At 43.3% G+C, this 25,763-nt stretch overlaps 1 protein-coding gene across 2 annotated transcripts in view; it reads left to right on the forward strand.

Annotated features, from left to right (window-relative positions):
* The first annotated feature begins 1,497 nt into the window (after nucleotides 1-1,497).
* The window catches only part of eea1 (early endosome antigen 1), a 68,883-nt gene continuing 44,617 nt past the window's right edge, over nucleotides 1,498-25,763 (forward strand). The window contains exons 1-9 of one of the 2 annotated variants that reach the window (XM_060923763.1): nucleotides 1,498-1,653; nucleotides 16,840-16,914; nucleotides 17,956-18,126; nucleotides 19,370-19,482; nucleotides 22,137-22,191; nucleotides 22,320-22,385; nucleotides 22,540-22,579; nucleotides 22,692-22,796; nucleotides 23,290-23,411. In XM_060923763.1, coding sequence (XP_060779746.1) covers nucleotides 1,630-1,653; nucleotides 16,840-16,914; nucleotides 17,956-18,126; nucleotides 19,370-19,482; nucleotides 22,137-22,191; nucleotides 22,320-22,385; nucleotides 22,540-22,579; nucleotides 22,692-22,796; nucleotides 23,290-23,411 — 771 coding nt within the window. In that variant the 5' untranslated portion in view covers nucleotides 1,498-1,629. The remainder of the gene's footprint in view (nucleotides 1,654-16,839; nucleotides 16,915-17,955; nucleotides 18,127-19,369; nucleotides 19,483-22,136; nucleotides 22,192-22,319; nucleotides 22,386-22,539; nucleotides 22,580-22,691; nucleotides 22,797-23,289; nucleotides 23,412-25,763) is intronic. The other variant, XM_060923764.1, reaches the window with a different exon arrangement.

Genomic DNA, 25,763 nt, shown 5'->3' on the forward strand with positions numbered 1-25,763 from the left:
AAGATGCAACAAAAGATGACCTACGGCCTCAATGTCTTTGGGAAGTTCTGTCGAAACCTAAATGAAGGTTGAAAGGTGGAAGACGTACCTGGCAAAGAACTAAACATGTTGCTGTGCAACTTTTTCATGTCCGCAACAAAGAAAAATGGCGATGTGTACGAGCCGTCCTCGCTCACGTCTTTCCAGAGAAATATCTGAGTCAGTCCGGCTCAAAACTAAATATCATCACAAATCCTGAGTTCAACAAGTCAAGAGAAGTCCTTGTGGCCCGTAAACGTCAGTTGGTCGAGGTTTTCGCAAAGGGAAACTGTCCACAAGCATCCAGGGCATGTTTTTGATAAGCTTGTAGCGGGTTTGTTCTAAATACGGTTTCCCTTTCGGGCGCTCTCATTTTCTGTTAGAATTTGGTAAAGAAAAAAATAAATATATTATTTACCAGCTTAAGGTCGGTCCGTATTATGAAATACCGTGACTTGGGCCTCGGTCAGTATTTTCAAGACCTTGGTCACGGTATTTCACAATACGGACTGACCTTAATGGCACGGTGATGTAGTGGTTAGCACTCTCGCCTCACAGCAAGAAGGTCCTGGGTTCAAGCCCTGTGGCTGGTGAGAGCCTTTCTGTGTGGAGTTTGCATGTTCTCCTCGTGTCCGCGTGGGTTTCCTCCGGGTGCTCCGGTTTCCCCCACAGCCCAAAGACATGCAGGTTAGGTTAACTGGTGACTCTAAATTGACTGTAGGTGTGAATGTGAGTGTGAATGGTTGGTTATCTCTGTGTGTCAGCCCTGTGATGACTAAGCTGGCGACTTGTCCAGGGTGTACGCCGCCTCTCACCCGTAGTCAGCTGGGATAGGCTCCAGCTTGCCTGCGACCCTGTAGAACAGGATAAAGCGGCTACAGATAATGGATGGATAGATGGACCGACCTTAAGCTAAACAGTATCTGGGAGTGGAAAAATCCCTCAGAACCATTAAAATCTCATCTCATCTCATCATCTCTAGCTGCTTTATCCTGTTCTACAGGGTTGCAGGCAAGCTGGAGCCTATCCCAGCTGACGACGGGCGAAAGGCGGGGTACACCCTGGACAAGTCGCCAGGTCATCACAGGGCTGACACATAGACACAGACAACCATTCACACTCACATTCACACCTACGCTCAATTTAGAGTCACCAGTTAACCTAACCTGCATGTCTTTGGACTGTGGGGGAAACCGGAGCACCCGGAGGAAACCCACGCGGACACGGGGAGAACATGCAAACTCCGCACAGAAAGGTCCTCGCCGGCCACGGGGCTCGAACCCAGGACCTTCTTGCTGTGAGGCGACAGCGCTAACCACTACACCACTGTGCCGCCCCAAATATATATAAAATGTGTGTGTGTGTGTATAAACAGCTTCACGTGGACTCTCACACATTCCAACTCATATTGAACCTCACAGAACTGGTTCGAAGAGAGGATTTTCGTTGGGCACAATCTGGCAACCCTGGAAGCTCTGCCTTATGTGATGTACTGGTTGGACGCTGCTCTCTGTGCAGGTGTCAACATCAAACACATACACTGCTTACATCTGGGACAGGTCTCACATCTGGTTTTCTTTAGCTAAAGGCAAAGAAGAAGAACAACACACAATGTTCAGACGAATTTTACAAATGGTAAGAGAAACTAACAGTGAGAGCTGTTCCGTTATGGTAAGCTAACTGGTTAGCTCGCTGCTTGAGTCCGGCAGGCCTGCACTGGGATATTATCAGGCCTGCTGTTTATCAGCCATGAATTATAGAGGATAGTTATGTGTAATTAGAGTTATAAATGTGGACCTTGGAACAATAATTAATTAGACAGCGGTGCTTGTTTGTCATCGTAGCTCGATAATTAGCTTAGCAAAGTTAGCACAGTAATTGACTAGCCTATTGGCTAATGAGCTACCTGAGGTTAGCAAGAGGTCGCGCGAGCTTAGCAGAGCTAACCGTTTACAATTCTTCGGTTGTGATTTGTGGTAAAAATGACTTTATTGTTGTTATTATAGGTTGTGAATTGGTCCTGTGAATAAGTTCACTTTGTGTTAGACTGTGTGTGTGTTTTGGGCTCGTTTTACACCACAACTGGTACCGGTTTAAATAACACTCAGTACTTCTCGGAAAATATGTTCTGGAGATCACGTGACCTGGTGATGGCGACAGCCGCAGTTCTGAATGAGTCTCTTCTGTGCTGGTGAAGTGATGAATTAAAGCGGAACTGAAGGCAGATTTTTATTATCAAAATTCTATTTCTCATTTTATTAAATATCGGAATGCATTTTTGATAGCCATTTTGTCACTGCTATAGCAAGTGGTGAGTGTTTGAAATGTGCTGTGTAATATAGATGAGCCTGGATGTCGAAGCGATGGCCGTAAACGAGATTCGCCGAGACCTGTGCGAGACTTCCGAAACCAAAGTGTCAGAAGACGCGTGCGTCCTCTTTCGAATGCTGACGTAATCAAGCCCTGTTTCACCGACCGTTGCCAGGATGCGCGCGCAGCCTGGACCCAGAAACGATGGCGCTGCCCATAGACCGGCATTACGAGCTGTCAGATTATGCCAAACAATTGTCGTTACAAGATCGAGAATGCTACATAAATAATAGGGTGTTCACACGGCACATATTTGCATCGATGCTCTACCGATGTATTTTGTTGCGATATATCTTACACCAGTGTAAATTTTGCGCAGCGTTCACACGTCACAACCCTGCTTACTAGAGAGAAGCGTGTTAGCACCGGTGCAGCCCCGCTTGCGGTCACACGGCAGTTTCTGCGACCGTGTTATAGTAGCAAAAACTTTATTACTATCATTTCCTTTGATAATAATAAAGTTTTGATATTTCCTTTTATTACTATCATTTCCTATCATTATTACTATCATTTCCGATAGTAATAATGCGGAAATGAAATATGCGCATGCGTGAAAATGTACTTCTTTTTCCCGGTTGTCATGGCATCACCAAGCGCCGGGAAAACAACGTGGATGAAGACACCAGTGTTGCCAGATTTTGCTGACGTTTTCCAGCCCAAAATATGTTCAAATCCGCCAAAATGCACTTAAAACTGCCAAATCTGGCAACACTGGAAGACACGCAGTTCTGTTGTTGTTGATATTCGCCATTTTGGAAGCGCAAAATACCAGGATGCAAATTATGCAATACCCTTATGTAATCAACTCTCCTCACGCGTAGCGAGTCGACCCCTGTAGCGTTCAGACGTCCCATTTTATATCGGTGCTGCCCCGCAAACTAGCATTTACTCCGGAGTAAATTTCTTAAACCACCTCCCGAGCAGGGTTAGATTTGCACCGGTTTAAGCAGCTTTCAGGGGCTACACCGCTATAACTTTGTACCGTGTGAACGCTCTACCGGGGCAGCCCCGGTGCTACACCGGAGTAAAAGTTGCCGTGTGAACACCCCTTAAGTTAACTCTAACAAGTGGACATCACCTACCGGATCCGTATTTAATTAAAGAGTGGACGGACGATGTTAGTATTGCCGCTTTTCCACTACAAACGCGGCTGAGTGGGGCTGTTGGAGTTGCATTTCGACTACAACCGCGCTGAACCGTGCTGGCTGGAAGTGGGTGGACACATTGGGTGGAGTTAGCGAAAGTGGGTGGACGTCACGTGATGTCGTTAGGCGGCGCAAACAGTGACATCAGTGAGCTTTTAAGCGGTAGTCTCACGACCCGGAGAGTAAACAATAAACATGGAGGACATGGAGTCGTTAGTGTTGCTGGTCTTGGTGCTGTGGCTTGTTGTCACCGACAACGCCAACAGATACTGGCAAGAGCGTATAGATGAGGCGAGGCGCATAAGGCTTCAGAAATTCTCGTAATTCTTCTTCTTCCGGGTTTACGGTGTTTACAGATCCCAGCGTACTCGCGGGGCGTGTGTGGGCATGTGAGGACACTCCTCCTCACCAATCAGTGCACAGGGGAGTGTCTGCTCACGCCCCCAGCCTCACTCAGCTCGGTTTGGCTCGCTTCAGCCCCACTCCAAAACCGTGCGAGTTTTGGGTGCTAAGCAGGGCTGGAGCGAGCTGAGTCGTGCTGTTCTGAGATAGTCAAAACGCGAGCCGTGTCGGGCTGAAGTGAGCTGAAAAAGGGTAGTGGAAAAGGGCCATAAGTTCCCTGGTATGGAGCACTTGCATGTGACGTCACAGCCGATCCAGATTGTGACAGACGCCATCTTGTCGGTCAAACGCCATATTTCCGCCTTCTAGTTCTACTTCTGCTTCTACCTTTTCTTCTGGAAAACCCTACTATATACAATTCTACTACAACGGCTGCGGCTACAAGCTCTCCCTACCTGTGCACGTTTTTAATGTTTTTTGTGTGTATTTTTGCGTGTTGTTCGTCTGTACCGGACTTCAATATCCACTACAACCGTATGGACTTACTGGACATTGGTTTCCAGCAGAAAATGACGGTTTGTAGCGATTTCCATCGCATGCACAACATTCCGGACGAGATAGCGAGACCAGCGGGGTCTCCGTGGATTGTTATCGGAAGCAAAGCGAAGGAGGCGGCGTCGGGAGAGGAAGCAAAAGCGAGGCTGCAGGCAGAGCCGGCCTGTTGACTAAGCTCAGAAAACAGCCACTCAAATCTCCAGTGCTAAGCCTCTATCTCTCCAACGCCAGATCCATGGTAAACAAGATGGAATTACAGCTGGAATTACCTTATTCTATTCTATAATCGGCTGGTCAGTGCTCTATACTCAATACTTAAGTGACTTACCCATCCAATGAGGATTATTTTCTTGTTTACAAGATGCCACATCTGAGTCGCTGACAATTTCTGTAAAGATAACTGTCCAGAGATTTATAAGCATGCAGTGCTTCACCACTGAACAGCGAGGGAAAGTTGATGAGGTAATTATACACGTCTGGGTATTCCGCTGGCAGTTCAACATCCACTGACACGGTCGTGAAAACTCCGTCCGGTAAGCCATAAGGGTCACTAATCTGTAGGTCGTTTATTTTAGACATATATCTAGTTATCTGTTCATTAGAAAAATGAGCCGTGTAGTCCGTCGGTTGAAATTGATCCATTCTGTACACGAGTGCAGCAATATTCAGCTGTTTTTTACCGACAAGATGGCGGCTGTGTACTTTCCGGTCACGTGACTGCAAGATCTCTATACTGTACAATGGGCAGATATATAGACCCCTTCGCAGTAAACGTCATTCATACGTAAGCGGAAATTGCGCGCGCAGCCTGGACCCAAAAAAGACTCAGAAATGCCTAGTTGTTGTGTTGTCGGGTGTCAGAATCGTAGCAGTGATGGGGTTAAAATGTTCAGAATTCCAGCAGGATCTCACCCATTCCAAAAAAATCGCCGACGTCTGTGACTACAAGCCATCAAACGTGTAGACTGGGATGAAAGCACCATCAAAAATGCAGCGCCCACTTCATCACAGGTAAGATCAGGCTATTTATTAAATCTTTCTTTTTTATTCTTTCTAGTCTGTGTTTATTGATGTAGCAAAATACTTTGGTAACGTTTGTCTGATTAGCTGGGTCATAGTTACACAATGTAATGAATATTGTTAGCATGTTAACTTAGCTTTGCATGCAGTTTTGTTTGTAGGAGAGGTCTCGCTTGACTCAAGCAGTCCAGATTTTGTGCCATCATTATTTGTGTATGTCGAAAATCACAATTTTAAAGCAAGGATGGAAAGGTAAAATTGTGTGCCCTCACTCTAAATGCCAACTTACGTTGACTGCTCTAACCTAGCTCCCGCCCCGTTCAGTTTCATTTCTGCTCTCTGCCTCTCGCTTTTTACGCAGCTCTGATTTCTCTTAGCTGCACTCTTTACACTATCATTCCTTTCATGCCATTACCTCCTGCACATTGCTGTTTAGTGTTGGTATTTGCTGTTGTAGCTAAAGCCACATTGCCATCACATCACTGGCATAATTTGATTAAAACAAAATGAAGATGAATGTCCCATTGTTAATCAAGTTGTACATGCCCGCACATAATCATATGCGTCTAAAGACTTGTAGGCACGAAGTTTTTGGTGGGTGTACACTGAAGTCTTGTCAATAAGGTACAAGTATATATCTGGCCATTGTATACCAGGGAACTTACTAACATCGTCCGTCCACTCTTTAATTAAATACGGATCCGGTAGGCGATGTCCACTTGTTAGAGTTAACTTATTTATGTAGCATTCTCGATCTTGTAACGACAATTGTTTGGCATAATCTGACAGCTCATAATGCCGGTCTATGGGCAGCGCCATTGTTTCTGGGTCCAGGCTGCGCGCGCATCCTGGCAACGGTCGGTTTGTTTACAAACATGCGAAGGGGTCTATACTCGTACCTTACTGACAAGACTTCAGTGTACACCCACGAAAAACTTCGTGCCTACAAGTCTTTAGACGCATATGATTATGTGCGGGCATGTACAACTTGATTAACAATGGGACATTCATATTCATTTTGTTTTAATCAAATTATGCCAGTGATGTGATGGCAATGTGGCTTTAGCTACAACAGCAAATACCAACACTAAACAGCAATGTGCAGGAGGTAATGGCATGAAAGGAATGATAGTGTAAAGAGTGCAGCTAAGAGAAATCAGAGCTGCGTAAAAAGCGAGAGGCAGAGAGCAGAAATGAAACTGAACGGGGCGGGAGCTAGGTTAGAGCAGTCAACGTAAGTTGGCATTTAGAGTGAGGGCACACAATTTTACCTTTCCATCCTTGCTTTAAAATTGTGATTTTCGGCATACACAAATAATGATGGCACAAAATCTGGACTGCTTGAGTCAAGCGAGACCTCTCCTACAAACAAAACTGCATGCAAAGCTAAGTTAACATGCTAACAATATTCATTACATTGTGTAACTATGACCCAGCTAATCAGACAAACGCTACCAAAGTATTTTGCTACATCAATAAACACAGACTAGAAAGAATAAAAAAGAAAGATTTAATAAATAGCCTGATCTTACCTAAAGATGAAGTGGGCGCTGCAAACCCGCGCATTTTTGATGGTGCTTTCATCCCAGTCTACACGTTTGATGGCTTGTAGCCATAGACGTCGGCGATTTTTTTTGGAATGGGTGAGATCCTGCTGGAATTCTGAACATTTTAACCCCATCACTGCTACGATTCTGACACCCGACAACACAACAACTAGGCATCGCTGAGTCTTTGAGTCCAGAATGCGCGCGCAATTTCCTAATACGTATGAATGACGTTTACTGCGAAGGGGTCTATAGACCCTTTTCAGTCACGTGACCTACGTAAACGCGACCACCATTTTGGACATGTAGCGGACTTCGGCTCGAATTGGTTTGAATGCGAGGAAGGCGACAAACGGAGAACATACAAGAAAAAGGCGCGAGATGCAGAAAACACCTTCGCTATCCAGCGACGTAGGGCATTTACAGGGCGAGCAGAGGGAGAAATAACAACAGTAACGACACATTAGCAACGCCGTACAGAAATAACGGTTTATGGCACAGACCCTTTCGGTTCTCGCTCATCTAGCTGCTACAATGACTGCTTAGACTGCAACAATAATACCTAACACACATTTAAGTATCCGTCGTAAAGACGTGAAACTCGTCGAGTGACGAGTGTGTTCATTGATAAGCTAACACAATCTAAAAGTAGACATACCATCACACTGCCCTGGCGCTGTGTACAGTTTACCTTCTATGGCTTGTGCACTCGCTATTTGCCATTACTTTCTCCAACCCAGTGTTACAAATTACAGGGGACGGCCTGGATTTAAGAGACAAATACATGTTCCTCTTGTTTTGAACACTTATTTGTAGGCAGTGCTTAATTTGTAAAGTGGGAGGTCCCGGAGCGCAGAGGATGAGCGGCTCCGGTGCGGAAAAAAAGGGGGCGGGGCGCTGCGCTGCGCTGCTGGGCATGTTTTGTAATAACACTGCAAATGAAGTTCATCTGCAGATATTTTGTGGATGTCGTTTCATGAGAGAAATCACCAACAAGACAGATATCAAAATCAGACATTAACACTAAATAAACTTGCATTTTTTTATTTAATTATTTGGTTTTTTTTTTTTTGTTACATAGTCAAAAGAGGTGTCGGATCACCGGATCCAGTGTAAATAGCTGCCGGAGCCAACGCCCGAGGTTCCGGAGCGCGCTCCGGCTTGCTCCCCTCAAATTAAGCGCTGTTTGTAGGACACTGCCTCTGATCTGTCCTACAGTCTACCAACAGCAAAGGAACACAACGCTAACTAATTGCTACTACAGAAGAACAAAGAGGTTACAATGGGTTATTTTAGCCTATTTGGTTACACACTCGCCGCTACAGAATGTTAACAGCAATGTAATGCCTTTTCTGGCTAATTTTATTCGTCTTACCTCCAACAAAGTGGTCACTGCACAAGCGCTGGTATGCCGAGGGCTGCCAATCTGTTTATGGCCGCTATCCATCTTCTCCGTCGGGATCCGATAAAATGATAACCCTTGCCTTGTGTGTTGATGGTTACTACATCCAGGTGCACAACAATATAGTGGCATGATGGAAGTCTTGCTGAAAATAAACACTTTCTTTGCTGCCGTTCCTCAATGCTGGCTGTGGTAAACTACTGGTAGTACACGTCCAAAATGGCGGCTGCGTTTGTCGTGACGTCACGTGAAAAGGGTCCATAAGACCTCTTGCAGTCATGTGACCGAATCCTGGCTGGAATGTAAACAGCCGCCATCTTGTCGGTCAACAACACAGCTGAATATAACCGACGGACTACACGGCTCATTTTTCTAATGAACAGATAACTAGATATATGTCTAAAATAAATGACCTACAGATTAGTGACCCTTATGGCTTACCGGACGGAGTTTTCACGACCGTGTCAGTGGATGTTGAACTGCCAGAGGTGGAATACCCAGACGTGTATAATTACCTCATCAACTTTCCCTCGCTGTTCAGTGGTGAAGCACTGCGTGCTTATAAATCTCTGGACAGTTATCTTTTACAGAAATTCAGGATTTGTCAGCCGCCCTCAGATGTGGCATCTTGTAAACAAGAAAATAACAATCCTCATTGGACGGGTAAGTCACTTAAGTATTGAGTACTAGTACTGATACTAGATATATCAGTAGTATCTAGTATAGCACTGACCAGCCGATTATAGAATAGAATAAGGTAATTCCAGCTGTAATTCCAAACCGTCCGTCTTGTTTACCATGGATCTGGCGTTGGAGAGGTAGAGGCTTGGCAGTGGAGATTTGAGTGGCTGTTTTCTGAGCTTAGTCAACAGGCCGGCTCTGCAGCCTCACTTTTGCTTCCTCTCCCGACGCCGCCTCCTTCGCCTGCCAGACCCGATAACAATCCACGGAGACCCCGCTGGTCTCGCTATCTCGTCCGGAATGTTGTGCATGCAATGGAAATCGCTACAAACCGTCATTTTCTGCTGGAAACCAATGTCCAGTAAGTCCATACGGTTGTAGTGGATATTGAAGTCCGGTACAGACGAACAACACGCAAAAATACACACAAAAAACATAAACGTGCGCAGGTAGGGAGAGCTTGTAGCCGCAGCATCCCCATCATGCGCCGCCATATCCACTATTATGGTTGAATATTTTATATTATCAGTTAGATCAAGTATCAGTAGTCTATCACTATTACTGTATATATGGTATACCTGATAGCAGCAATCCATTTTGCATGCCTGAAAGGGTCCCGTGGCAGCCTACTGTCAAGTGTATGTGAGCATCATGGGTTTCCCACACTTGAAAGGGAAGGACTCGGACACAGGATTCCACTTGTCTTATGGTTTATTGATTTTCAGCGGAGTTGACGTTGTAGTAGAATTGTATATAGTAGGGTTTTCCAGAAGAAAAGGTAGAAGTAGAAGGCGGAAATATGGCGTTTGACCGACAAGATGGCGTCTGTTTACAATCTGGATCGGCTGTGACGTCACATGCAAGTGGTCTATATATACACTACCATTCAAAAGTTTGGGGTCACTTTGAAATGTCCTTATTTTTGAAAGAAAAGCACTCTTCTTTTCAATGAAGATCACTTTAAACTAATCAGAAATCCACTCTATACATTGCTAATGTGCTAAATGACTATTCTAGCTGCAAATGTCTGGTTTTTGGTGCAATATCTCCATAGGTGTATAGAGGCCCATTTCCAGCAACTCTCACTCCAGTGTTCTAATGGTACAATGTGTTTGCTCATTGCCTCAGAAGGCTAATGGATGATTAGAAAACCCTTGTACAATCATGTTAGCACAGCTGAAAACAGTTGAGCTCTTTAGAGAAGCTATAAAACTGACCTTCCTTTGAGCAGATTGAGTTTCTGGAGCATCACATTTGTGGGGTCGATTAAATGCTCAAAATGGCCAGAAAAATGTCTTGACTATATTTTCTATTCATTTTACAACTTATGGTGGTAAATAAAAGTGTGACTTTTCATGGAAAACACAAAATTGTCTGGGTGACCCCAAACTTTTGAACGGTAGTGTAATGTGGACACCATTTTGTAGCGCTGTCCGAAACCTTAGTGAGGGTTGTGTGGGAAATGCGCTCAGTATAACGTATTTATCACAAGAATACATTTTTTATTTACCAGCTTAAGGTCGGTCCGTATCGTGAAATACCGTGACCGATGTCTTGAAAGTACTGACCAAGGCCCTCTGGGCCGAGGTCACGATATTTCACCATATGGACCGACCTTAAGCTGGTAAATAATTTTTTTTTTTTCTTTAGCAAATTCTAACAGAAAACGAGAGCGCCCGAAAGGGAAAGCTGAGCCAAGCCGCCATTTTGAATCCTCATTCACGACTGTAATGCAAATGGCTTTCTCCTCAGTATACAAGTGCACTTCCATGGCAGGAAAAAAAAAGCCACGTTTTGCCGCCTAGCTATGTAGTCCCCTATTTATACAAAATTGAGTCATTCAGGATTCAGCCATGTTTTTGCTCGGCGTTAGCAAGTTAGAGGTTTTTAGCTTTCTCCTGAAATGTTTTCTTTTATTTCTTCTTCCTCAGGGTAGTAAAACTCGCTTTCGCTGTGAACACTGTCGTTATCGCTATCCATGCTGTAAAATTAATGCTATTCTCCTGAGAAATGCTGGCAAAAATGTATAAGATTTTTGATAATCTTATAAAAAAAAAAATGTTGACTAAAAATGCTACTATGTTTGTTGTTGTGAACGAGCGAGTCGCCAGGGGTCCGTATTTTCAAGGCCGAGGTCATGGTATTTCACGATAGCTGGTAACTAATATATTTATTTTTTTCTTTACCAAATTCTAACAGAAAACGAGAGTGCCCGAAAGGGAAAACCGAGCTGAGCCAAGGCAAGCTGGCATTTTGAATCCTCATTCACGGCTGTAATGCAAATGGCTTCCTCCTCGGTATACAAGTGCACTTCCATGACAGGAAAAAAACTACATTCTGCCGCCTATGTAGTCCCCTATTTATACAAATAGGAGTCATTCAGGATTCAGCCATGTTTTTGCTCGGCGTTAGCAACAGTTACAGGTTTTTAGCTTTCTCCTGAAATGTTTTCTTTTATTTCTTCTTCCTCAGGGTAGTAAAACTCGCTTTCGCTGTGAACACTGTCGTTTAGAGCTGTGGTCAAAAAATCGATCCACGATTCGATATCGATTCACGCGAAAAAAACACGATATCGATCCAACAACATGTGAATCGATTTCTTCCAGGTGCCTATAACACTATTTTCTCGAACGCGCAAGGGACTATTTTCTCCAACGCGCAAGGAGCACTATAAAAGCGGGTGCCGGCAAAACGAAACTTATAAAGAAAACAAGAAGATGGACGAAGCTGCCCGGTTAAAAACACCGCCGGGGATGAAGTCGGATGTGTGGAAACACTTCGGCTTCAAACGGTATGAGGACAGAGACGAACTGGACAAAACGAATGCAGTTTGCAAGTTGTGCCAAATAGAAGTAAAATATCTGGGCAATACCACCAATCTAAAGAAACCATTTATCCAGGCACCACCCCGAGACAGCTAGTGCTAAACCTGACGCGAAGCAGACGGCACTTGAAAATGCATTTGGTGTGAAATTTCCCCCACAGTCTAAGCGTGCTATGAGCCTTACAGAGGGAGTCGGGATCTTTATTTGTAAAGACTTCCGCCCCTACAGCGTAGTCGAAAATGCTGGGTTTAGGCTACTAGTAAAGAGGTTAGAGCCACGCTACGTCTTGCCCAGCCGAAAACATCTAAGCGAGACAGTAATTTCTTGACTGATGAGCTTTTTTTTTTTTGTGTGTGTGTGTTCAGAAACCCAGACCTGGGTATGTTATTTAACTAGAAGAGGGCCACCAAATGTCATAGTTTGTTACACTCTGAGACTTATCAGTCAAACATAATTTCTTGACTGATGAGCTATTTTTTTTGTGGTCAGAAACCCAGACCTGGGTATGTTATTTAACTAAAAGAGGGCCACCAAATGTCATAATTTTGATTTAGACTTCAAATAAAACCTGGATATGTTTCATTCCAAAATAAATAAGCTTTCTTTCAAACTTGAACTCTTGTCTCTCTGTGTGTCCCTTTTACACATACACAGATACAAGCACAAACAGACATGGAGCTGTTTGTCAATAGGGTCAGTTTTTATTTAAAAGTTTTAAAGTGACAATACAGCAATATGTACATGAATCGATATCGAATCGAATCGTGGATCGAATCGGATCGTGACCTAATGAATCGAAATCGAATCGATCCAGGAAATCCGGATCAATTCCCAGCCCTACTGTCGTTATCGCTATCCATGCTGTAAAATTAATGCTATTCTCCTGAGAAATGCGAAAATAAATGTTGACAAAAATTGCTACTATGTTTGTTGTTGTGAACGAGCGAATCACCAAAGGTCCGTAACCGGGGTCCAGATCGTAGGATTCCGGACAGCTAGCGAGCCAATCGGAGCGCACGATTTGATGGAAACTGGACCGCGAAAAAAATAAAAGCATGTGTTTATTATTTTGAAAACCCACCAACCGTCTGATCTGGCACGTTTTAATTGTGCAACAGTAATGACGTAAATACCAGCCCGATGGACTAGTCCTTACCCTGTTGTCTTTCCAGCTCTTCTCTACTCCACGTTGGTTGGAAGTCGTATGGAATAATCTCCATGTCACGTACGCGAGGGAGACGGATGTATGTGCAGAACTATACGGTTTAATAAAGTGCAGAATATACACACAGGCAAACAATCCAAAACGGCAGGCTAGATCAAAAACAAGAGTACAAGCAAAGGGTCGGGCGAAGCGCAAACAGAACATCAAAGGCTAAGCGAGGACAAGAACGAGAAACAGGAAATCAAGACAACGGGTAGAAAGGCTCGGTAATGTGTACATGCGTATTGTAATACTTCGCGATGCAAATGCATCAGCACAGTCCTTAAATAGGCAAACACACAGTTCCTTAATTGAGCTCAGGTGCGCCTTGTCCACTCGGCGCGCGCACAGTCCGAGTCATGCCTTCAGGTGCACGCGCCACAGCGCGCAGGACTGACGCTCCATCACTGATGAAGCTGCAAATCTCGAAATGAGTCTAAATTGGAATGATCTGGCGATCTGGCCGCTGTGTAAACAGTTTTCAAAATGGCGGTGCTGGCACTTCACGTTTGAAGTCTCACACAAGTCTCGTGAAGATCGCGCGGATAAGCGACGCCTGCCGTGGACCAAACGAACTACATTCAATACGGCTACAAAATGAAAAGGCTGATAAGTGTAATATAATATGCCAGTACGAGTCACGATATAAGGTTAATAAAACCGAAAACGTAATTGAATAACGTTAATTAAGAAATAAAGCAAGTTTAAAAATGACTTCAGTTCCCCTCTAAGCTGACATGTCTATCCCCTTGCAGAAGACCTCATGATTATGTTGGTGTGTGATGGTTTTCACGCAACTTTGAATAGAGATGTTAGAGCTACTGCTTGAGCTAGGGATGATCCCAGTTCTTCCATATTACATTTAATGGCATTTAGCCAGGCTTGTAGTACTCAAGTCCAGGACTCGGACTCGAGTCAGACTCGTGCCCTAATTTTAAGGACTTGTGACTCGAGTTCTGTCACAATATCACTACATTATTTACTTAATTGCCAGCAACGTCATAACACGTACATCAGATGGTTCTGATTCCGACTGAAGTTGTGGCAAAAGATCATGATAAAATCTTACTAGATTGCTAAAGGAGAGATTAACATTTCGGCTTTGCCGGTTTGCTCCGTTCCCACATATGACACCTTTACAGCATAATAGTGGAAAATATACAATTTTCAGTGTGAGTGCAAATCGGGTATCATCCATATTTGGCTCAGATGTCTAAAGTTGATATCAAAAACAAAAGAATTGGGCTTGTTGTTTCAGTATTTTTGGAGGGGACTGGATACGTTTTAAATATAATCTTTATTATTAATGATTTTCTCTTGTTTGTTTTAGTTCAAAATATATTAATTGAGCCCATTTACAGTGGTGCTTGAAAGTTTGTGAACTGTTTGGAATTTTCTATATTTCTGCATAAATATGACCTAATACATCAGATTTTCACACAAGTCCTAAAAGTAGATAAAGAGAACCCAGTTAAACAAATGAGACGAAAATATTATACTTGGTCATTTATTTATTGAGGAAAATGATCCACTATTACATATCTGTGAGTGGGAAAAGTATGTGAACCTTTGCTTTCAGTATCTGGTGTGACCCCCTTGTGCAGCAATAACTGCAACTAAACATTTCCAGTAACTGTTGATCAGTCCTGCACACCGACTTGGAGGAATTTTAGCCCATTCCTCCGTACAGAACAGCTTCAACTCTGGGATGTTGGTGGGTTTCCTCACATGAGCTGCTCGCTTCAGGTCCTTCCACAACATTTCAATTGGATTAAGGTCAGGACTTTGACTTGGCCATTCCAAAACATTAACTTTATTCTTCTTTAACCATTCTTTGGTAGAACGACTTGTGTGCTTCGGGTCGTTGTCTTGCTGCATGACCCACCTTCTCTTGAGATTCAGTTCATGGACAGATGTCCTGACATTTTCCTTTAGAATTCGCTGGTATAATTCAGAATTCATTATTCCATCCATGATGGCAAGCCGTCCTGGCCCAGATGCAGCAAGACAGGCCCAAACCATGATACGACCACCACCATGTTTCACAGATGGAATAAGGTTCTTATGCTGGAATGCAGTGTTTTCCTTTCTCCAAACATAACGCTTCTCATTTAAACCAAAAAGTTCTATTTTGATCTCATCCGTCCACAAAACATTTTTCCAATAGCCTTCTGGCTTGTCCACGTGATCTTCAGCAAACTGCAGACGAGCAGCAGTGTTCTTTTTGGAGAGCAGTGGCTTTCTCCTTGCAACCCTGCCATGCACACCGTTGTTGTTCAGTCTTCTCCTGATGGTGGACTCATGAACATTAACATTAGCCAATGTGAGAGAGGCCTTCAGTTGCTTAGAAGTTACCCTGGGGTCCTTTGTGACCTCGCCGACCATTACACGCCTTGCTCTTGGAGTGATCTTTGTTGGTCGACCACTCCTGGGGAGGGTAACAATGGTCTTGAATTTCCTCCATTTGTACACAATCTGTCTGACTGTGGATTGGTGGAGTCCAAACTCTTTAGAGATGGTTTTGTAACCTTTTCCAGCCTGATGAGCATCAACAACGCTTTTTCTGAGGTCCTCAGAAATCCCCTTTGTTCGTGCCATGATAGACTTCCACAAACGTGTGTTGTGAAGATCAGACTTTGATAGATCCCTGTTCTTTAAATAAAACAGGGTGCCCACTCACACCTGATTGTCATCCCATTGATTGAAAACAACTGACTCTAATTTCACCTTCAAATTAACTGCTAATCCTAGAGGTTCACATACTTTTGCCACTCACAGATATGTAATATTGGATCATTTTCCTCAATAAATAAATAACCAAGTATAATATTTTTGTCTTATTTGTTTAACTGGGTTCTCTTTATCTACTTTTAGGACTTGTGTGAAAATCTGATGATGTTTTAGGTCATATTTATGCAGAAATATAGAAAATTCTAAAGGGTTCACAAACTTTCAAGCACCACTGTAAATGATCAGGGATAAGTTGCTTTTTTTTTTAATAATAGCTTATTAATAAATAGTATCGTTTAAAAAAAAAGTTGTAGGAGGTTTAAAATACTTAGAATGATCTGAATCACTTTTCAGTTTATTACAAGAAGATAAAATGTTTTCTTTCCCCTAAAAACAACCTGCCATTCAATTGCATAGTTTGTATGTAAAAGCGGCGTCCTGTAACCTCGGTGATGAGCATGTGGGACGGTGTAGTTAACCTTGAGTGATGCTCTGTGGGACAGTGTAGTATTGTTTGAGTTTATGCACGGGTCGAAGTTTAGTTGTGGTAATCTTTAACCAGTTTCTAATGTATTGTGGTGGTGTGTGTTCCACTGACCTCAGGTGACTGCATAATCACATGTGACCCGTTCCTCTTTTCCTCTGTTAGTGAGTCAGGCCATGAGGAAGAAAGGGCCTCGCATTGATTTAATACTTCTCGTTTAAACTGGCATTAATACCGGCATCGTTCAAACATTAATCTGTGGATAATGGTTGTCCCCACACAGCAATGATTTATTTCTAAATGGAAGTTATCAGAGTATTGCAGAAACTTGGAGTGCGATCAGTCATGGAGAATTGTGAAATTGTGTGGAATGTAACAGCCCAGCCAAGTCTTGATTATCTACTGACCTAGTTCAACTGTACCACAGAGGAACAAAGATGGACATTTATACATAGATATCTAACCTGAACTGACCCCTCTCTCTCTCTCCCCCACCCCCGTATATGACCCACACAGACTCCTGGAAAAGGAGGCTCCCAGACACCGGAGTCTGAACAGCCGTCTGCTGACATAAATAATGAGACTTCAGAGGTAATTTGAGTTTTAGTTTCATGTATATGGCACTCGCATTGTTTAAGCTTACTTTAAATATCCAGACCTAATCATGTGATAGATATTAATAGATCAACGTGTTTCCCTCACTTTAAAGGAACAGTCCACCGTACTTCCATAATGAAATGTGCTCTTATCTGAATTGAGACGAGCTGCTCCGTACCTCTCCGAGCTTTGCGCGACCTCCCAGTCAGTCAGATGCAGTCAGACGCGCTGTCACTCCTGTTAGCAATGTAGCTAGGCTCAGTATGGCCAATAGTATTTTTTGGGGCTGTAGTTAGATGCGACCAAACTCTTCCGCGTTTTTCCTGTTTACATAGGTTTATATGACCAGTGATATGAAACAAGTTCAGTTACACAAATTGAAACGTAGCGATTTTCTATGCTATGGAAAGTCCGCACTATAATGACAGGCGTACTAACACCTTCTGCACGCTTTGGCAGCACATTGTTACGGAGCTCGCAGGGTTCTCGCCAGCGCTTTATATGGTTGCGGCCCGCTACGCTAAAATTTCAGACCGCAACGGTAATTTCCCCCCGCTACGCTAAATTTTTAATATAGCGTAACGGTTGTTTTCAGTTGTTCATCACCATCGCCAAAAGTTTTTTTTTTCCTGCGCACTTGAGCAGTTTTCAAGGTGTCAAAATCAGCCTACGTTTGTTAGGAAACCCATGCCTGGAAATCAGTTCCGAGAGAGAGAGATCCTGGCGATAACTTTCTCTTGAGCTGGACTTCGGTGAATGACAATGGATGACGGACCCCCTCGCAAAAAAAGAGACATTCGCTCTTTCTTCACAGTTAGAAATGTAAGTGCACCACTTCTACAGGTTTTCCATCACGCTTGAAAACTTAACCCAAAGCCCTTTGATGAATGAAAACGTCTACTTTGTAAGCAGGTTTAGCAATATGACAGGGCGCACGTATCGGATGATTAGCGCTAATTTACTGGATCCCACTGTGGCTAACATTAACACACTGGTAATCTGCCTGCATGCCATCCATCGTTATATTTCTATAAGGAGACAGGCACAAGAGAGGTTGGAGGAGATGAAGGAAAGGACATAGGAGGCAGAGGAAAGGAGGTAGCAGATAAACGGGCAGAGGATGGAGGTAGGCCTAGTGGGGGAGAGCCCGCTGTTGGAGATAGAGGAGGAGATGGAGGAAGACGAGCAGAGGCTGGAAATTCACAGGTGAGAATGAGGTTAATGATATGATTTTAGTCATGGGATTCAGCTCCAATGTGCCAAACGTGATCGCCCTTGTGGCTTTAAATCAGAGAATTAACAGTGGTTACAATCAAAGTTACTCCCGTGGTGTTAACAGAAGACGGCGAACCAAAACAGGAGAAAATCGGGCATCGACCCGTTGTGGAAACAAGAATTATAAAATTTTATAATTTTAATTAGAATAGTAAATTTTCTATTAAACAAGAAATTTAATAGTTTTAGATTATATATTAATTATTTATTAAGGGGGCTGGGTGTATGTTATGCCTGAATGAAAATGCAATTTGTTTTTTTTTTATTTTTATGTGCTCAGGCATTTCTTAATTTCTTAATACAATAAAACATTCATTATCTCTTTGGTTGTGTCTGAGTTTACATATCTTTTGACAACACCCTTTGTAGTTCAGTGAAATACAACAGTAGGTAACACATTGCCAAGATCCAAAGATGTAACAATTTTCCATCAAGGATATACAACATAAAAAATGCAATTTATCCCCTCCAGGAACGTCAAATATGGCCAATTTTGGGCATGATTTTTCAAAATCTCCGCACCATCCCCCCGCTCGGTCGCTACGCTCCCTCGCCATAACCCATTACGCTAAAAAAAAATCCTGGTGAGAACCCTGGCTCGGATATCAATGCGCTGCCGAAGCGCGCAGAAGGTGTTAGTACGCCTGTCAGTATAGTGCGGACTTTCCATAGCATAGAAAACCGCTACGTTTCAATTTGTGTAACTGAACTTCTTTCATATCACTGGTCATATAAACCTATGTAAACAGGAAAAACGCGGAAGAGTTTGGTCGCATCTAACTACAGCCCCAAAAAATACCATTGGCCATACTGAGCCTAGCTACATTGCTAACAGGAGTGACAGCGCGTCTGACTGACGGGGAGGTCGCGCAAAGCTCGGAGAGGTACGGAGCAGCTCGTCTCAATTCAGATAAGAGCATATTTCATTATGGAAGTACGGTGGACTGTTCCTTTAAGCATTTGTTTTCGTTTTTTGTGGCCTCGCAATTAGCTTTCCCCTCAGTCACAATGGAACTGCACAGCCTTTACTTTTTTAATAAAAAGAAAACTAACAAGGCATGTGTGGGCTTGGACAAGTTTTTACTGCAAGTTTAATTTGCCTCACATGCCCACAAGGTAGAATATAGCTAAGCCCCATTGTGTTGATTAGTTACCTGTCTATGTTTGTGCCCAGGGCTTCATTTGCCCACAGTGTATGAAGTCTCATAACTCGGCCGAGGAGCTTTTCAAGCACTACGAAGTTTACCATGAGTCCCAGGAGCAGCCGTCTCATCTCAGCTCCGGGAGGTCAGATCTCAACTTCACTCTATTTCCAGTCCTCCTGCTTTGTTTCTCATTATTTGTGTTGAGTGAAATGAATTCTTCATCAGAAAAATTGAAGCCCAAATGTTTTGCAGTTTTGAACTCCCTTATTTAATGCCCACATTCAGTGCGTTTACTTGCACATAGAGAAAATCGAATTTCTGCTGTTGCTCGACTGAAATTGAAGTTCTAAATGGCATGGAAACACCTTAGCTCGGCTGAAATTGAACCGAACTTGATTTCTCGTGATCGAGCTACACGACCTAGATTATGCGATTTTTGCCGAGCTACTTGGTGCATGTAAACCCTGTCGAGCTGCTTACTTCAGCACTGCCCCTTCCGGAAGTGACGAGTGACGAGACCACAAGCGGGAAACACAACAGCCTCGGTCGAAAAAAAAAAAAACAGCCTCGGTCAGCATGACACTTCACCTTAGCCGCCCACTTTATTAGGAACACTTCTGTTCGTACATACAAACTACAAACACTCTTCTTAGAGTTTATTTTATTTTTAAAAGGGACAGTGCACAAATTAAACATTATCCTTGTGGTAAGGACAGATGTCTGTACCAGGTTATAGCAGTACATGCTAATTTCCGCCTGTAGTCCCTTGGCAGGTGGATGTAATAAAAAGATAAATAAAATGTACAGGAAATGTCATCAAATCTGTCATTAGAGCAATTTGTAGTGATTTAGACCAGTAAAATTTCTTGCGAACACGGAACTGATAACTTTGTTTATACTCTTGAATAGCTCTTCTTCATGACGACAACCGGAAGTGTACCAACACGATGGGGCGTGTAGCGCCACCTGTGGCTCGGGTGCACAATGTACCTCACACAATAGCTCGATTCCCTTGTGTGCATGTAGGATTGGATTTCTCTGGCACCCCTGCTGGGACCCTTTGCTCGATTACCGACAGCAGCTCGATTTGGATGTGCATGTAAACATACTGATTGTTCATGGTTTGGTTCAGTCTTTGCTCAAAGATTCAGTTGTGTACATGCTACTGGTACATATTAGGGGTGTTCACACGGCACATATTTGCATCAATGCTGCACCGATGTATTTTGTTGCGATATATCTGACACCGGTGCAAATTTTGTGGAGTGTTCACACGTCACAAACCTGCTTACTAGAGAGAAGCGTGTTAGCACCGGTGCAGCCCCACTTGCATTCACACGGCAGTTTTTGCGACCGTGCTATACGATAGTAATAATGCGGAAATGAAATATGCGCATGCGTGAAAATGTACTTCCTTTTCCCGGTTGCCATGGCATCACCAAGCTCCGGGAAAACAACGTGGATGAAGACACAAGTCTTGCCAGATACTGCTGACGTTTTCCAGCCCAAAATATGTTCAAATCCGCCAAAATGCACTTAAAACCGCCCAATCTGGCAACACTGGAAGACACGCAGTTCTGTTGTTGTTGATATTCGCCATTTTGGAAGCGCAAAATACCAGGATGCAAACTATGCAATGCCCGTATGTAATCAACTCTCCTCATGCGTAGCGAGTCTACTCCTGTAGCGTTCAGACGTCCCATTTTATATCGGTGCTGCCCCGCAAACTAGCATTTACTCCGGAGTAAATTTCTTAAACCACCTCCCGAGCAGGGTTAGATTTGCACCGGTTTAAGCAGCTTTCAGGGGCGACACCTAGCCTGGGAAATCCCATGCTGCTTTGCACAATCGTTCCGATCTGAAAAGACAGCATGGAAACTATGGTCTAAAGGCTCGCCTGAGTTAGGGAGCCAATCAGAGAGTGGGGAGGGGTGGAAAGACGGTGGAGCGTACTACTCGACAAACGGAAGCTTGTAGTTTATTTGGGACTGTTTACGGATCACATTTAACATGGCGGCGAGCAGTACGAACCAAACTAACCAAACCAGCTTCGCTCATATTTGTCTTGCACAAACGGCAGTAATCGTTCGGTGCCATTGTTTTCCTATTTTTGTTTTGCCTTCTCTTTCCGTCTCTTCTTCGCCTCTTCGTCGCTCTAACTACGTCACCGGGTACAACTGCCATGATTGGCCATGGGCTACGTATACGCCAAATGATAGACATTCGCAACGTCCAATAAACGGCCGTTGACAATCGTAAACCACACCTCCCCTACGAGAAATTCAATAGGCGGATTCCAGACCATATTTCACTTGTGATATGGTCTGGTGTTAACCAGACTAGGCTACACCGGTATAACTTTGTACCGTGTGAACACTCTACCGGGGCAGCCCCGGTGCTACGCCGGAGTAAAAGTTGCCGTGTGAACACCCCTAATGAGCGGAGTGTAGCTTGTTTTATCCTAATGGGGGGGAAAAATTCTTGCAGTATCTACGCTACACTAATACCAGAGGCTGTAGGCTAATAACTAATGATTTTAGTAGCAAAAATATTCACATCTTCACATCACATGCATTTTACACTGAGCCATGACCTGTAGATTTCACTTTCTGTTTAAAACTGTTTCACCGCTATAGCTAATTTTATTAATAAGTAATTGCAGACGGGTATAGCGATAAGTTCCCGCTTACCTCTGATAACAGAACACTATTGAGATACTGGTGAGGCTGGGAAAGGTTAAAATGAGCCTTCAGTATTTTTATATAGTCATTTTTCGAAGGTTTGTTTTAATTTTAGGGAGGACTTGGCTCTTTTGCGACAAGAAGTGCAGGATTTACAAGCGTCACTGAAGGTATTTACTTTCTAATCCACTTCAGGGAAAATATAAAGTTTACAATTTGCTGTCTATTACTTTCTCTATAGTTTTATTTCAGAGCATTTCTTTGTAACAATTTCTGTCCTCTTTTGTAATTCCAACAGGAAGAGCGATGGTTTTCAGGAGAACTGAAAAAAGAACTAGACAAAGTGCAAGGACAACTGAAGCAAGTAATTTCTTTAAAATTTTAATCCAGTAATATCCATGATGATACTAGTTTTAAATGTGCTAAAGGGCTTTCAAATGTCTAGCACGACTTGTTGTACACAACAACTTTGGGAAATATTGTATTTTATTTATCATGTAATTTATTTTCCATCCCAGGGACCTCAGAACGACGGCCCAGTTGGCGTAGAAGAATCCGGTATGCTCACTCTTCAGTCTTGACGTTTCTCTCACGTGTTTGGTGCAGATTGCTGTTGATGCTTTCAAATGGAAATTGCTGGTTCAAACATCTTGCTTGTTTTGCGTCTCAGAGCTGGAGATGAAACTCCATGAGGCTGAGACCGAAAAGTTCAACATCAAGCAGATGAAAGACCTGTTTGAACAGAAGGCAGCCCAGCTGGCCACTGAGATTGTAGGTAAGGGAATGGGAAAGTATGCCTTTTTTTTCATTCCTTGAAGGAAATAATTTGAAATGGTAACTGTATTGAAGGCGGCACGGTGGTGTAGTGGTTAGCGCTGTCGCGTCACAGCAAGAAGGTCCGGGTTCGAGCCGCGTGGCCGGCGAGGGCCTTTCTGTGTGGAGTTTGCATGTTCTCCCCGTGTCCGCGTGGGTTTCCTCCGGGTGCTCCGGTTTCCCCCACAGTCCAAAGACATGCAGGTTAGGTTAACTGGTGACTCTAAATTGAGCGTAGGTGTGAATGTGAGTGTGAATGGTTGTCTGTGTCTATGTGTCAGCCCTGTGATGACCTGGCGACTTGTCCAGGGTGTACCCCGCCTTTCGCCCGTAGTCAGCTGGGATAGGCTCCAGCTTGCCTGCGACCCTGTAGAACAGGATAAAGTGGCTAGAGATGATGAGATGAGAACTGTATTGAATTATTATTTTGATGTGTGTCACATGTTTTATTCCAGATGTCAAGTCACGCTATGATGAGGAGAAGAGCCTAAGGGAGGTGGCTGAGCAGAAAGTGACCAGCCTGCAGCAGGACCTGCAGAGAGAGAGACAGGAAAAAGACAAACTACAGACAGAACTGGTAAACTTCCTCTCTCTCACACACACACACACACACACACACACACACACACACACACACACACACGCGCACACACTTCTACAAACACATGCACGTTTTTAGATTATTTACAGTTTCCTCCCATTATCACCACTGAAATCAACCCTGCCATCAATAAGACACTTTTATTCTCATTTCAAACCAGATATGATCAAGTGGTGTCGACCAGATGTCATAACGAGCATTTAAGGCTCATCTGTGGTTTTTTTTTTTTTTTTTTTTTTTTTTTTATTAAAGGGTGAAGAACCACAATTTCTCTAGGATATTTCTGACAAGCAAGCATATTTATATCCCCCCCCCCCCCATAAAGTTTGGGGGCGTACCGTATATAAGAATCTTACTGTCCATCCGTCCTGTCTGTCTGTCCATGTATCTTGTAAGCGCAATTCCTCCTAAACAGTTTGATGGATTTTGATGAAACTTTACACAGTTCCAGTATACCACCCGAAGGAAAATAATCCCAGTCCGATGTTTCAAAGGGGAGATACGGTGGTGCTTGAAAGTTTGTGAACCCTTTAGAATTTTCTACATTTCTGCATAAATATGACCTAAAACATGATCAGATTTTCACACAAGTCTTAAAAGTAGATAAAGAGAACCCAGTTAAACAAATGAGACAAAAATATTATACTTGGTTATTTATTTATTGATGAAAATGATCCAATATTACATATCTGTGAGTGGCAAAAGTATGTGAACTTCAAGGATCAGCAGTTAATTTGAAGGTGAAATTAGAGTCAGGTGTTTTCAATCAATGGGATGACAATCAGGTGTGAGTGAGCACCCTGTTTTATTTAAAGAACAGGGATCTATCAAAGTCTGATCTTTACAACACATGCTTGTGGAAGTGTATCTTGGCACGAACAAAGGAGATTTCTGAGGACCTCAGAAAAAGCGTTGTTGATGCTCATCAGGCTGGAAAAGGTTACAAAACCATCTCTAAAGAGTTTGGACTCCACCAATCCACAGTCAGACAGATTGTGTACAAATGGAGGAAATTCAAGACCATTGTTACCCTCCCCAGGAGTGGTCGACCAACAAAGATCACTCCAAGAGCAAGGCATGTAATAGTCGGCGAGGTCACAAAGGACCCCAGGGTAACTTCTAAGCAACTGAAGGCTTCTCTCACTGGCTAATGCTAATGTTCATGAGTCCACCATCAGGAGAAGACTGAACAACAATGGTGTGCATGTCAGGGTTGCAAGGAGAAAGCCACTGCTCTCCAAAAAGAACATTGCTGCTCATCTGCAGTTTGCTGAAGATCACGTGGACAAGCCAGAAGCCTATTGGAAAAATGTTTTGTGGACGGATGAGACCAAAATAGAACTTTTTGGTTTAAATGAGAAGCGTTATGTTTGGAGAAAGGAAAACACTGCATTCCAGCATAAGAACCTTATCCCATCTGTGAAACATGGTGGTGGTAGTAGTAGTATCATGGTTTGAGCCTGTTTTGCTGCATCTGGGCCAGGACGGCTTGCCATCACTGATGGAACAATGAATTCTGAATTATACCAGCAAATTCTAAAGGAAAATGTCAGGACATCTGTCCATGAACTGAATCTCAAGAGAAGGTGGGTCATGCAGTAAGACAACGACCCTAAGCACACAAGTCGTTCTACCAAAGAATGGTTAAAGAAGAATAAAGTTAATGTTTTGGAATGGTCAAGTCAAAGTCCTGACCTTAATCCAATCGAAATTTTGTGGAAGGACCTGAAGCGAGCAGTTCATGTGAGGAAACCCACCAACATCCCAGAGTTGAAGCTGTTCTGTACGGAGGAATGGGCTAAAATTCCTCCAAGCCGGTGTGCAGGACTGATCAACAGTTACCAGAAATGTTTAGTTGCAGTTATTGCTGCACAAGGGGGTCACACCTGTAGGTACATTCAGTCCATCTCTTTAAGAAACTACATTTCCCATCAGCCAACTTCCGCGTTGACGGGATCATCTACGTCACATCCTCCAGGAAGGCATAAACCACCCGGAAACTCCTAGCTCCTCCTCTTTTGGTGCCGTGATTTCAACACGGACACAGAGAGGAATCGTTCGCTCCGCGAGCAAACCCAAAAAGATGTCTTTTCTTTTCTTTCTTGCAAGAATCAGAGTTTCGCGCTTTTTTGTTTACCTTTGGCCACGGTAGACTCTAAGATCGCGCGATTTCAAACTCAGCTTGAGTTTACAACTGGTTTTTCATTTGTTCCTTATAAGTACATACAACACTGCAACCAGGCAGTTATTTTAAAGTTAAGAAGCGACTGGATCCTTTTTAACTCAAAAGCTGTGCACATTGTTTAATCGGAGACTTTCTTTTCATCA

Source organism: Neoarius graeffei, chromosome 6, assembly GCF_027579695.1.
Source record: "Neoarius graeffei isolate fNeoGra1 chromosome 6, fNeoGra1.pri, whole genome shotgun sequence".
NCBI classification, from domain to species: domain Eukaryota; kingdom Metazoa; phylum Chordata; class Actinopteri; order Siluriformes; family Ariidae; genus Neoarius; species Neoarius graeffei.